The sequence below is a fragment of the Ranitomeya variabilis genome, chromosome 3, assembly GCF_051348905.1.
Source record: "Ranitomeya variabilis isolate aRanVar5 chromosome 3, aRanVar5.hap1, whole genome shotgun sequence".
NCBI lineage: Eukaryota > Metazoa > Chordata > Amphibia > Anura > Dendrobatidae > Ranitomeya > Ranitomeya variabilis.
Genome location: NC_135234.1, coordinates 643674417 through 643689405, shown reverse-complemented (window position 1 = coordinate 643689405; position 14989 = coordinate 643674417). Strand labels below are relative to the sequence as shown.

Genomic DNA, 14989 nt, shown 5'->3' with positions numbered 1-14989 from the left:
ACAAAGTTCTCTCTGCAGCAGCTTCAGCTCAAACAAGCTGTTCAGGCTCCACCCCCACCCTCTGCACAGTCCAGTTTATTCAAACAGTCTAATTGCAGGGGAGAAGCAGAACATTCCATCACACCAGACAAGGGGGTGTAGTCTCTTAAAGTGACAGTGTTCCTTATTGTCCATAACAGCAACACGCTCTTACATTTTTATCCTGAAGGCTTCCTGTCCTTGAAAGGTGGATCTCCCTCTCTTGGTGCAGTCATAGGTTCTGAAAAAACATTACCCTTGAACATTAGCTTTGCATTGTAAAAACATGAAGCTACCTATCAGTCCTTAGAGTTGAGCAAATTTGCCCGGGTCCCTGCTTATTCGGCAGGCTATAGGGCTTACCGAAGAAGCTGCACAGAGAACCCGGTTTCCTGGAACGTGCCAGCTGATCAGCTGTTCGGCACTGCAGCTGACTGTGTCGTGGCTGTGACTGTTGCAACACATGCATGCATGTCGTGACTGTCACACAACCACGACACATTCAGCTGCAGTGCCGAACAGCTGATCAGCCTGCGCATTCCAAGAAGCTGGGTTCTCTCTGCAGCTTATTCAGTAAGCACTATAGCTTGCCAAATAACCAGGGACCCAAGCAAATTTGCTTAACTCTACCAGTAATCAATATTTTATGTGATCTCTTGTTACTGTGTTTTTTTTGTTGTTGTTTTTCTTAACTCAAATAACACTTCACTTTGCACTTAGTACTGTCCATATGTATTCCACATGAACAGAACATTAGCTACAGTACTGTTAGATTACTAACTATACATTTTCTTTCTCATTTTCTGTTAACAGGGTTATGGGGACTTGTGAATAATGCTGGCATTTCCGTACCTATGGCCCCCAATGGATGGCTTAACAAAGATGACTTTGTCAAAGTGCTCAATGTCAATTTACTTGGGATGATTGATGTGACCCTAAATCTACTTCCTCTAATTATAAGAGCCAGAGGACGAATTATTAACGTGTCCAGTGTGATGGGCAGGTTAGCATTTGTGGGAGGAGGATACAGTATTTCCAGATTTGGCATAGAAGCTTTCTCAGACTCTATGAGGTACAAGTTTGAACAACATTTTTAAAATTCCTTTATTTCTTGCATGTCTTTATGGAATTTTGTATTTTATGCAATGAGTCTGATATGGTGCAAGACTTTACTTGTCAGCAATTTATACTCTGACATCGATTACTCATGTTTGTGAAATGGAAGGACTTAACCAATATTCCTCAAGTATGCCATAATGGAGCCTTTATCCTGGACACTAGGCTTGTTTGGCTAATTGTATAAATGTTAAAGTGTATGGTCTTGAAGAGGATTGAGTTCAGGTTCAATTTCTTTATTTGAACAGTTGACATTTGACTCTGTTCTCCAAGAAAAAAAAAAAGTGGGTCCACTTGTATTTCTGATAGTTTTGCTTTATATAGTTGACTGCTGCAGGCTGCAACCCCCAGATGTTTGCTTTGGCTTGGCTGGCTATCAAAAATGGGGGTGGGGTTGGGGGGTGAGGGGATAACCTCCTTCATGTTGTGTGTGTGGTTTTTATTTATTTTTTTTAACAGCTTGGTGCATCCTCTATTCTTGAAATCCACCCTTGGTAAAGCTGGGATTTGCAGTACACAGCTGTCAGGTTATCCAAGACAGGGGAACCTACTAAATTTTCTTTTGTATATATATTTATTGTGTCAGCAGATTAATACTCAGCCATAAATTACAAAAGGGGAAAATGGGTTGATTCAAAAGTTTGGTCACACTGTATGGTTAGTACCAAGTAGCACCCTGTTTGCAAGTATAAACTTGTAAATTAATTTTCGTAGCCAGCAAGAGTCTCAATTTTGTGGGATTTTCATCCATTCTTCCAGTTCTGTGAGATTCTTGAGTCTTGCATGCACTGCTATTCTGAGGTCTAGTGTTACAACTGTTGCCAGGTGACCAGGGATTCCTTCCCTGTCCATAATGCTAGGGGGCACCCTAGCTCACCCTGTTCCCTTGGTTGCTTCTGAAGATGAAGATGCCAGGGAAGCGTACCTGGCCTTATTTCCTGAATCTGCCCTCAGTTTGGACCTATCCACTCGCCTAGAGAATAGTTGAGCGTTGTAGTACACCATCCAGATGAATAGGTGCAACGGAAAATAACAGCATATCAATATTCACTCACATATAACACAATGCACCAGGAAGTGGAGGATGGGGAAAGAAAATCTAGGAGAAGGGAATTATCACACATGCAAAACCAAGCAACAGCCACATATAAACCAACCAAATGCCTTCTGATATAACCACCAACTCCTAGCCTCCCAGCAATGCAGCATAAGCTAGCTCTGACAGTCTCAGTCAGGATTTAGGTCTATCGCAGTAGATTCACGATGTTTGCCAAAAATATAATCAATATCAATGGTGGATACCACATCCAAGGAGATACCAGTGTCATGTGTGTAAGTACATTAAACAATGTTTGGCAGCATTTTTTTTTGAGTTCCCATAAGTCATTAGCATCAGAATACGGGTGTTCAGAGTTGGATGCATTGTACACTTATATTGCAGTCTCACTGCATAACTTAAAGTGGACACTCTTGTCTTTCTCCTACTTCGGTATGTTCAAACCCCAGGTGGATCAATACTTGGCATTATCTATCACAACTGCCCTATAGGAAGCACGATAACATTTCACCTCCATGATATATTTTGGTAAACATTTTGAATCCACTGAGAGAGACCTAAATCCACTTACCTTACTTTAATGACAGGACATTGTGAATTTGCGAGTAATATCCTCCTGACATTTTAAATACACGAATCCTGATTGCACTTGGGTAGGTTGATCACCTTTCCCCTCTTATTCCCTCTTACACCCATACTATTGAGGATAGCATTGTTGTCAAGGAAAGGCCGTACTGGGCCCCTGGCCCTCTAGGGAGGCCAGCGTGACGGGGTCACGGGAAATGGCAGAACCTCAGGGTGGGCAAGTCGGGGTTAATTAGTTTGCTTGGGCTGTGTACTTTTGAATTTGGACAGAGGGGGGGCGGGGTTTGGTTGAGTCAGGGAGGAGCAAGCAAGAGGAGCTTACTGAGGGGGTGATTTGGATAAGAAACTGACAATTTATTCAGTCGCCATGACAGCACAACGAGAGAGGGGATCCGCCCTTCAGGGACAGGAAACCTACAGACATAAAAGGGCGGTACCTCTCCCTCGCATCAGTTGGTTTCCTGTCCCTGACAGCGGAACCTCTTCAGGCAGGCCTTATGAAGAAGGTCGAAGATTAGAAGGAATCCCACTCCTGACAGGCCGATACAGGTGGCGGGGGTCCCCCACCTCGGCTTAGCCAGGAGGCTGGAAGCACCACACGGCAGGGGAACTGTTTGTGTTGGTGGCGGCAGGAGGAAGCAGCCTACGTGACGGGGCTAGCTTCTATGGTGGTCTACAGAGCCGGTTACCTGGTGAGTATGGGGGCTCCTCCTGGATAACTGCACCTGCCGGGACTCTGCAGTCTGTCCGCGTCTCCGGGAGGCGTGTGCATTGGTTGGGGACGCTGCTTGCATCCTCAATCGCGTCTTGCTGTGCCGGCTGCAGCCGCGACCGGAAGTGACGCGGCTGGGCGGTGCGGTGTGATGACGCGACGGGGCATGCGCAGTTGCGTCCTTCCGGCCAATGGCGGCGCTCCGGCGTTTTGGCCGATTAGATACCGGGGGAAGCGGCAATTGCGGCGGTCAACGGCGGGGGCGGGGCCCAGGGGTAGAGCGGACCCTGTTGGTGGTGCCGGACTCGCTACTTCCTCTCCCTGCTGACCCCCATCCGGGGGTGGTACCTTTCCGGGGGCATTATTTAAGCGCTGCATACAAGCCACAAGGTGTTCCTGGCCATTTCCCTGCATAATGGAATCGCTAGACGGAACTCCGCAGCAGCGCAATGTGGAATCGGAAGAGCCTGCGGTCTCCCAGCGCCGATCCAGTGGCAGCAGTCGCGCTGGTACAGCTAGTAAGGCTCAAAAGTCAGATAAGTCCTCAGGCCGTAAAGAAAACCCGGCTAGAAAGGACCCCCCGTCTACGGTACCATTCACTGCAGGGCTGGGTAAGTGATCTATGTGAAAGTTCGCTTACTGATTATTGTCCTCCCTTGTATTCCCTCTCTCCTTACTAGGGGAGAAAATGCTTAACTAAATCCAGGCATAGACAGTGTGCCGAGTGTACTGAACCACTCCCTGATGGCCATAAAAAGACACTGTGTAAATCCTGTATACAGCGCCTGGTTGAGGAGGAGGCCCCTAACCTCACTTCTACACTAAGACAATTGGTTAGGCAAGAAGTGAGCGGCTCCATGAGGTCGCAAAAGGAGGCCAAAAAGAAGAGTTATCCCCAGTCTCGGTGTCAGATTCAGACTCGAATGGACAGAGTTCTGACTCTCTCCCATCATCGGTCTCATCAGAGGACATAGAGTCCAGTCGAGCCTGTCTATCGCTCGACAGAATAAATAACTTAGTAAAAGTTGTCAACAACACGATGGGGATTGAGGAACCTCAGTCGGAATGTTCCATTCAGGATATCCTGTTCAGGGGTCTGGATCGGAAATCCCGGAGGTCCTTTCCTGTAGTGGAAAAGATCAAATCATTGATTTCAAGGAAATGGAAGAAGCCCGAAAGAAAAGGGTCACTTCCTCCAGCCTTGAAAAGGAGGTATCCCTTTGAGGAGGAAGCATCATCCTCATGGGACAAGGTTCCGAAGCTGGATGCGGCAGTAGCCAGAGCGTGCAAGAAAACGTCTCTTCCGTTTGAGGACTTGGGGAGTCTGAAGGACCCTTTAGATAGGAAAGCTGACGTATTCCTTAAAGGTACCTGGGAAACATCAGCAGGTTCCCTGAGACCAGCAGTCGCAGCCACTTGCACAGCTCGGTCACTGATGGTGTGGCTCGGACACTTGGAAGACCAACTCAGGAACAAGGTCCCCAGGAACGAGATCTTAGCTTCTATGCCCATTATACAGGACGCGGCTGCTTTTCTTTCTGATGCGTCAGCGGATTCAGTTAAACTTGCCGCCAGATCTTCTGCCTTGTCCAACGCAGCCCGAAGAGCGCTATGGATTAAGTGTTGGCCGGGAGATTTACAAGCCAGGTCGAAGCTCTGTAATATTCCCTGCGAAGGATCACATTTGTTTGGGCCAGTGCTGGATGATCTACTGGATAAGGCCGGAGATAATAAGAAACGGTTTCCTTTCCTTAAGAGACCCTTCTTTAGACGGGACTATAATAGAGGCTGGTCTAACCGTAGAAGGTCTAACCGAGAATCAAATAGAGAAAATACCAGATTTGACAACACCAGGAGAAGAGGTAGAGGATACATGTTTAATTCCTCCCGAGACTATAAAAAGCCCCAATGACTGGCGGACCAGGTGGGGGGTAGGCTTTTGGCCTATTACTCTACCTGGATACAAATTACTAATAGTCCTTGGATTCTGAGCATCATAGAAGCAGGTCTAAGATTCGAGTTCCATCAAGTCCCTCGAGATAAATTCAAGCTGACACCCATTCGTTCTTCTCCTGCAGAACAAATGGCTTTGGAATCAGAGGTTCATGAGCTTCTACGGAAAAGGGTCCTAATCAAGGTGCCTGTAGAAGAAAGAGGTAAGGGGTTCTATTCCCCTTTGTTCCTGGTCAAAAAACCTGACGGATCCTTTCGCACCATTATTAACTTGAAAGGCCTCAACAATTTTCTGTTAATACCGTCCTTCAAAATGGAATCTGTTAAGACGGCAATAAAGCTTCTTTTTGAAAACTGCTTCATGGTTGTCTTGGACCTTAAAGACGCCTACTACCATGTCCCAATACATGTAGATCATCAAAGATTCCTTAGGGTGGCGGATTCACTTGCTGGCACAGTAGAGCACTTCCAATATTGGGCACTTCCCTTTGGTGTCGCAGTCGCACCCCGTGTATTTACCAAAATCATGATAGAGGTTATGGCGCACCTACATGAGCAGAACATATTGATCGTTCCTTATCTGGATGACTCATTGATTGTGGGTCATTCAGAATCTCATTGTAAAGTCCAACTAGAAAGGGTGATTGCAGAATTGCACGATTTAGGATGGATTATTAACTATAAAAAATCCCGGTTACAACCCTTAAAAACGCAGGAATTTCTGGGTCTAGTTATAGATTCTGGTCGGCAGGAATGTCGTCTCCCAGATTCGAAGGTGGTTAGCATATGTCAGCTGGTCACGAGGGTGATTAATGCTCCTTTAATTTCTGTCAGAAATGCCATGTCACTCTTAGGTTCTCTTACATCCTGCATCCCGGCGGTTCTTTGGGCCCAATACCACACCAGAACACTACAGTGAGATATCCTACATAACTCGCGCCAACTGGGGGTCCAGCTTGACAGCAAATTCTCGTTATCCGTTGAATCCATTCATTCACTAAGTTGGTGGACACGTGTTTCAAATTTATGTAGAGGAGTTCCTTGGACTAACCATGTTACTAGAGTAATAACTACTGATGCTAGCCCCAAGGGTTGGGGGGCGCACTTGGATAGTAATTGGGCCCAGGGGCTATGGTCCCAATCAGAACAAGACTCGTCCTCCAACCTAAAAGAACTTTTAGCGGTGGAACGCGCTTTAAACAGTTTTCTTATACCCCTACAGGGTCGTCACGTCAGGCTGTTCTCGGACAACCAGGTAACCGTGGCCTACATTAATCACCAGGGGGGTACGCGGTCCAGTTCACTAATGGAGATCGCGGATCGTATATTTCAGGTGGCCGAGAATCACCTACTATCCCTCACGGCACTTCATATAAAAGGAAAGCTCAACACCATGGCCGACTATATCTAAGCCGCAACAAGCTCAGACAGGGGGATTGGTCTTTAAACCCAACCATCTTCAATCAGATCATTCACTTATGGGGATATCCAGAGATAGACCTTTTTGCCAGCCAAGAAAACAAAAATCTACACCGATTCTGCTCCCTAAATCCAAGAGACAACCCGTATGCAGTGGACGCTCTCTTAATACCATGGCGCTTCAGTCTCTCATATGCTTTTCCCCCTCTAAACCTGATACCGATAGTTCTGAGGAAGATTCGGGAAGACTGGGCCCGCGTGATCTTGATAGCCCCGTTCTGGCCCAGGAGGTCATGGTTTCCTTGGCTGAGGAAGATGTCAGTCACTCAGCCATGGATCCTCCCAGAACTGCCAGATCTCCTCTCTCAGGGTCCAATACTCCATCCACGGGTAGCCAACTTACACCTAGCAGCGTGGAATTTGAGAGGTCGCTGCTAAAGGGGAAGGGGTTCTCTAGGCATTTGGTTAATACACTTCTTAAAAGTAGAAAAGCCTCTACTACTAACATCTATGTCAGAATTTGGAAAAAGTTCTTGTCAGTTTCAGGGGCACAAATTGGCCAAGAACCTTGTATTAATCAAATTCTAGAATTTCTACAAAAAGGTTTAGAGTTAGGCTTGGCCACTAGCACTCTTAGAGTCCAAGTGTCTGCTCTAGGAGCACTGTACAATTCTAACCTTGCCAGCAATTACTGGATTTCTAGATTCTTCAAGGCGGTTACTAGATCTAGACCTGTTATTAAGCAAAACATAGTTCCATGGGATCTAAATCTGGTTCTTTCAGCTCTAACACAAACTCCTTTTGAGCCTATTGATACTATTTCAGTAAAAATCCTGTCGATCAAAACAGCCCTTCTAGTTGCCCTCACGTCGGCAAGAAGGGTTAGTGATCTACAGGCCTTATCTAGACAACCGCCATACATGCAGTTTAGAGAAGATAGAGGGGATCAGGTTTCATAATAACTCTATCTTCCTAAAGTAGCTACAAAATTCCATAGGTTACAGGAAGTGGTTTTGCCATCATTCTGTTCCAATCCCACTAATGATAAAGAACGTAATTTTCATTCCCTAGATGTGAGAAGATGCCTCCTTAAGTACATTTCAGTTACAGATCCCTGGAAGAAAGATAATTCCCTTTTTATATCTTATCAAGGTGTTAGAAAGGGTTGTAGAGTATCCAAAAACACTTTAGCCAGATGGATCAGGGAGGCTATCTCTCGCTTATACTGCAGGTGGCGTTGAAATCCCAGAAGGTATAAAGGCTCACTCCACTCAAGCTGTAGCAACGTCCTGGGCAGAGAGGTCCGAGGTGTCGATTGAAGACATATGTAAGGCGGCCACATGGTCTTCTCCTTCTACCTTTCTGAGACACTATAGACTAGACCTGGGTAGCTCCTCTGACCTCACGTTTGGGAGAAGGGTGCTTGAGGCTGTTATCCCTCCCTAATGTTTCTTATTTCTCTGAAAGTCTCTCGTTGTGCTGTCATGGCGACTGAATAAATACGTACGCTACTTACCTGGTAGCAGTGTTTTTTCAGGAGCCATGACAGCACCCTTATATTCCCTACCCTATTGTTTCTCGGATGGCTCAACATTTTCGCTATTTTCCTCTTTTGAAAAAGATACGTTCACTTAATTAATAAATTGTATCAAAGTTTATGCTGTTTCTGTGTTACTAACCAAGGAGGTCCTCTCATGCTCTGGAACTAACTGATGCGAGGGAGAGGTACCGCCCTTTTATGTCTGTAGGTTTCCTGTCCCTGAAGGGTGGATCCCCTCTCTCGTTGTGCTGTCATGGCTCCTGAAAAAACACTGCTACCAGGTAAGTAGCGTACGTATTTCGGCGCGTGTGACTCACCGGGTGTCGGGACCAGGAGCGGCGGGCTGCGCCAGGTCAGGTGAACCTGCTCAGCACGGAGGAGTGGGCGGTTCCAGGAGGCGGGGGCCTTATTCCCAGGCCTCTTGGCGTGTGGCATCTAACGGGCAGAGTTCTTCCGGGCCCTGTCAGCAGCGCTCTGCCTGGGACAGGGCAGGTAGCTGGAGGGCTGACTTCCTCTAGCCAGCGCAGGCCGGGGCTGAGTCCATCCAGGGGGTCTGGCCATGTCACACAGCTGCATATAGGAGCACTTCCCAGCACGGGCAGCGTTACGCTGGCTCAGGCATCTTCACAGCAGCGGCATCAGCAGCAAGGGACCCTGCACCTTCGGATGGGGTGTCACAGGACCGCAGTCGGCCGTGTGACTTACCCGGGGACCAACGGATGGAGAGCTCAGGAGAGGAGCATGTGCATCTGGCTTCAGGATCTTCGGCTGCCGGGTCCACAGCGCTCAGGCAGCTAGGTGAGAACAATCCTTTTCTTTCATGTACCCCTGTGTTAGCTCCCTCTGCCAGTGTTAGTAGGGATGTATTTATGGGGTGAGTCGGGGGAGGGGGGGGTTAGGGCTTATCATGCACGGGCTTAGAGATCTGGTGGCAATATGGGGATCGGGGGATTCAAACATGGGGTCTTCTCTTCCTGCGGTATGGCTTGGGAATCCGGGGGAAGTTTCAGGGGTTCTCTGGGGGGGGTTCACTGATGAGTTCTAGGAGTATGTCATCAGATAACGTGGGGAATGATGCTGCGGCGACGAGTGCCGCCGTACCTTCAGTTAGCGTGTCTGTTGCCAGTCAGGCAGGTGAAGCGGAAAAAGATACCTCAGTGCGTTTGGATGACGCGGCCCGTGGGGAGGTATGTTTGTTTCGAGGGACCGTTGGGGGCACAATTAAAAGTGAAACTAGGGATCAAATTTGGAAAGCGGAATACGTGGAAATATTATTACCACTAGAATGTTTTCAATTGGACAGGCTGCGCAAAGATGATTTAAAGAGGAGGAAGAAAAGAGGCATTTTTAGGCTGATTCCTAGGACGTTTTCTAATTGGTTACAGGCATTCGCCATTTTGGCAAGTGTGATTGGTGAGAGGTCCCCCGAGAACTGCTCGGGGCTTTTTTGTTACATGGATGCGATTGGGGAAGCTTATCGGACTTACGGGGGCCAAGGATGGCTCAGATATGATGAGCAATTCCGGCAGCGGAAGGCCATTAGGCCCAGTATTCGGTGGGATCACAAAGATATAGCTTTGTGGATGAAGGTTATGGTCCCGTCACGCTTCGGGTCAGGCAGCCAGTCTTTTCTTGGAAGTGCTGGGGGTTCAGGGCAGTCGGGACACTCAGCGGCAATGCAGAGAGGACTGTGCTTTGCATTCAATGAAGGGTCATGTAAATTTGGGGGAAAATGCAATTTCAAGCATGAATGTGCAACTTGCGGGGGACCACACTGGTCATCCAAATGTTTTAAGGGTGGCAGACAGAAGCGGAGACGGTCCTGAAAAAAGGAATGACGCCAATTCGTCTGGACGTGATGGTGCCATTTCTAAATAGGTACCCTTATTCACCAGCTGCAGTTTTGTTAGAAGGAGGTTTTCGGGATGGCTTCCGTATTCTATTCGTGGATGCGGAACATAAATTTTCCACAAAAATTGTTAAATCTGTTTTGCAATTTCCTGACGTGGTTGCTAAAAAGCTGGAAAGCGAAGTTAAATTGGGTAGGATGGCCGGCCCTTTTCCAGTAGTGCCTATACGCAATCTGAGGGTTTCCCCATTGGGCGTAGTACCAAAAAAGGAACCCAATAAATTCAGATTGATTCATAATGTGTCCTTTCCGAAAGGGTCCTCAGTAAATGACGTAATTGACCCTCAGTTATGTTCGGTGATTTACACTTCATTTGATGCAGCTATGGATTGGGTGCGGGTATATGGGGGTGGCGCACTGTTGGCAAAAACAAATATCGAAGCGGCTTTCAGGCTACTACCGGTTCACCCAGAGAGTATGCATCTCCTGGGTTGCTATTGGGTTGGAGGTTTTTACGTCGATCGCTGTCTCCCCATGGGTTGTTCCCTTTCCTGCGCGTACTTCAAAACTTTTAGCACCTTTTTGGAGTGGGTGGTGAAAGACGTGTCGGGCTTGAGATCTTGCATTCACTATCTGGATGACTTCCTGTTCATAGGCCCGGCTCAAAGTACCAATTGCTCGGGGCTATTGCACACGATGGAGAGTGTGCAAGATGTTCGGGGTTCCTTTAGCTCTGGACAAAACTGTGGGTCCAGTCACTGTTCTGAGTTTTCTGGGTATAGAAATCGATACCTTAGAAATGGTGTGCAGGCTGCCTGGGGATAAGATCAGCGCTCTGAGCGAAGAGGTGTCCAGGGCATGTAGTGCTAAAAAATATTGCCTAGCGCTGGCGTGTACTCCGGAGGACAGAGAATGAACTTCAATCCAATATTGCGGCCAGCATGCAGCCAGCGGGTAAGGAAAGGGTGAATCAAACACCCGAAAACCCTGCCCATATGACCCAAAACTGGTCCCGCCAAATTCAGGCGACGGGTTCCCTTTAATTTTGGGCAATCCGTTAGCTTTGGTCTGTTCATCGCAATGGGAAATAATTCTTTTTAAGGCAGACTTCGCATAAGCGTTCTTTGGAGCCTTTCGGTTAGGGGAGTTGGTCAGCCCCTTTAAAAGAACCAAAGGGGGTTTGTTGAGGGAAGACATGGATGTGTATAATGATAGGGTAGTTATTCGGCTTCGATTTTCTAAGACACACAGTCAAGGTGAAGGCTGTAAAGTGGTGTTATTTAAGGTGGCCGGTTCCCCGTTATGCCCGGTCCTGTGTCAATGCTTTCATGGGGATGGGCGGAGGATTGTCCAACCCCCTTTTGGTCCATGAGGACTGTTCCTTTTTATCTCGCTTTCAGTTCATAGCGGTTTTTAAGAAATGTTTGATCGCAGGGGGAATTTCACCGGGGGATTACAGTGGGCACTCATTTAGGATTGGCGCAGCGACGGAAGCTGCCAGGAGGGGCCTGGGTGAGGTGGTGGTAAAAAAGATCGGTCGGTGGGAGTCGAGGAGATTCACTTCCTATATCCGCCCGAACTTGGTCCAATGGTTTTATAGTTGAGTTGTTTTTTTTTCTTATTGTGTTATCTATTTCAGGCCGCGAGCATCGGCTGGTGTGGATCATGGGCCACTTTCGTTTTTTGGGCGGCTTTGCGGGCCGCAATTCAGCCGGATGGGCGGTAACTGGGGTTCTCAAGAGACAGCGATTCTGCGGTGGATCGGGAAATGCAGAATGATATGGAGCCAGCTTTTGCCGGAGTTCCACCAGTTTGTTCGTTTGGATCAAGCTCCGGATGTGGTAGTAATTCATTTGGGCGGCAATTACTTGGGCAAAAGGCCCTGTAAGGGAATTGATAAGGGACATTAAGTTCGACATTTTAAGACTTTGGGCGGCGTTTCCGAAGTTATTAGTTGTCTGGTCGGATATTATCCCGAGGAAGGTGTGGCGAGGTGCTCGCTCAATTGAGGGGATAAATAAGGCCAGAATAAAAGTGAACAGGGCGGTATCTCAGTTCATGGCGCGGAATGGGGCATTGGTAATGCGTCATGTAAATTTGGAATCCGGAAAGGGCGAATATTGGAGGGTAGATGGCGTGCATTTAAATGCAATTGGGGTTGACATGTGGTGTCTCGCTGTTCAGGAAGGAATTGAGAGGGGTTTGGAGGGACACAAATGTTTGAGGTGTCAAAACATTTGTTGGTGGCGGGGGAGGGAGGTCCTCAAAGTTGGTGGAAAGTGAGGAATGGGCGGATTCTAAGGGGGGGGGACCTCTAGTGGTCCTGGACTCCCCTGGAGTGGATTGTGAGTGGATATGGTAGATCAGCCCGTGGAGGGGCTGATTAAAGGATTTGGTTGGCTTGGCCGGGTTGGTCACTATCTGCCTCCGAGCTGGTGCTTAGCGGCTGGAGGCAAGACTAAGCCTGGAGGCCAAGGTACACAATTTGAATTTCTGCAAGGTTATTTTTGAGGTTATTTTTGAGGCTTCGAGGACCACCACTCCCTGGAGAGATATTGTTTACATGTTGTATTTGTTTAATAAAAGGCTGCTGTGACCATTTAATCCAAATCTGGTGTAATGTCGTTATTCAGGAGGGGATCTTACCATAAGGCAGTTTACGAGAGATCCGATGCAGTAAGTATTTAAGGTTAGACATTTAAGTCAGTAAAGGTGGTTATGAGTCACTTGTACCCCTTACGTCAAGATTAAATGCTCATTTTTATGAAACCTCTAATTGGACATGTTTTTGAGGTTGTATAATATGGTTTGTGCCACCCTAATTCATGTACATAGGAGACATTGATTCTCTTGTTTGGATCCTCCACTTTTACCCACCAGAGGATCCATTGACAGAGATTGAATGCTTTCTTCCTCCCCCATCTTTACTATCTTCTTATGATTATTTTGATTTAGGGATGAACATATTTTTGTTTTCATTTAGTTTTTACACTCTCAATTTGTTTGTAGTACACTGAAGTTCGCTACTGTTCAACCAAAACATCTGTATCATTGTACTTATGTTTGGATTTACACCTATCGTGAATTATACTAAAATCATTGATTACTAATCCGTTGTGTGCCAAGTTTTATTCAGCTAAGTATAAAGGTCTGGGCTCCTACTTGAGCACAAATAACTGTTGTGCTATGTCATATATATTTACATTAATGTCTGTCAGGACCCAGATTATATAGGGGATAGGAATTGCTAACATGCTCAGCTGAAAGCCCATACTACCAGAGCTCACAACATCACTGATTAACCCCTGTACTGGCAAATGAAGTTTACTGTCTAAAAAGAAGGCAAAGTGCTGCTTTTTTCAGAGCAGGAGTAGGTGCAATCAGACAGTCTTCTGGCTCCTGTCGTGGTAACTCCTTGACATCTAGTTAGACTTTCAATGATTATCAGATCAGGGGACTAAAGGCCACTGTAAAATCTTCAACTTGCGCTTTTTGAGGTAGTCTATTGTGGATTGACGTGTGTTTTTAAGGATCATTGTCCATTTGTGAGAGAGAATAGTGATGATGAAACTTCCATTGGGATAGCAGATCAGGATCTTCCGGGAGAACCCATGGATCCATGACAAACATCATCCTTAGCCAGAAGATCCAAGGCCTCTTTGGTCAAAAGGGAATTAAAAAAAAAAAAAAAAAAATCCTTGCTTTGTTCCCTGATCTTCTTTAGAGCTGACAGAATCGGACATACAGGAGGAAACTCATAAGCTAGACTGAAGTTCCATCTTGTCATTAAGGCATCTACCATCTGAGGGCTTTTCCCCAGGTTTAGGGAACAACGTTTCTGGACTTTTCTGTTCTATCCGGATGCAAAAATCTATTTTTGGAAGACCCCCACATGTCTACAATCTGATCGAATACAGGTTTTGTTTGTTTGTGTTTTTTTGTTTTTTTTATTTTAGCGACCACTCTTCTTGATTGTTTGCAGCTTAGAAAATCTGCTTTGTAACTTTCCTTTCCTCCAATATGTAGGGCTAATAAGGAGAGGAAATGTTCTTCTGATATCACAAATATCTGCTTTGCCACTAACATTACAGATATAGAATGAATGCCCCCTGGTGATTTATGTAGGCTGCGATTACCTGGTTGTCCTAAGAGATCCTTACATGGTGATTCCGCAGGAAGGACAACAATCCGCTCAGTGCCTGTTCCACTGCTGAGTCCCCACATGTTTGAGGCGAATCTCTCTCCCCTTTGACGACTTCCCCTGCACCAGATGTTTGTTTACATAGATTCCACTTCCCCCCGGGACTGGCATCAGTTACCACCCTGCTGCGGAGCCCCACTTGGAACTGATCTTATACGCAACCACCAAAGGAGAGAGTGGAGTACACTATGGGTAACTGTCAGCCTGCCTTCTAGCCGTCCCTGTAAAGCTACCTTGTCTTCCATGATGCCCCTTTTGCAACTCCCTTGTGTGGAATTGGGCGCACTTGACCGCCATAATAAAGGAGGTGACAGAACCCAGCAGGGCCGCTGCCTTCCTGAGAAAATGGGATTCTCTATTGCCACTGAGATGGATGAAGTTGATTATCTCTTTCCTTTGGAAGACTACATTCTTGGGAGTTGTCTATTATAAGACCCAGCAATATTCTTTAACAGACCTACAACCTGTCTCCAGCGCCAGCTGTTCCTGCAGGGGATGTCCATGGAGATGTCCTGATCTCTCTAGTGGATGTGCAGCGC

At 46.8% G+C, this 14989-nt stretch overlaps 1 protein-coding gene across 3 annotated transcripts in view; it reads left to right on the top strand.

Annotated features, from left to right (window-relative positions):
- LOC143816822 (retinol dehydrogenase 7-like) overlaps positions 1–14989 on the top strand; it is a 114456-nt gene that overhangs the window by 84700 nt on the left and 14767 nt on the right. For all 3 annotated transcript variants that reach the window (XM_077297692.1, XM_077297694.1, XM_077297693.1), the window contains exon 3: positions 832–1090. In XM_077297692.1, coding sequence (XP_077153807.1) covers positions 832–1090 — 259 coding nt within the window. The remainder of the gene's footprint in view (positions 1–831; positions 1091–14989) is intronic.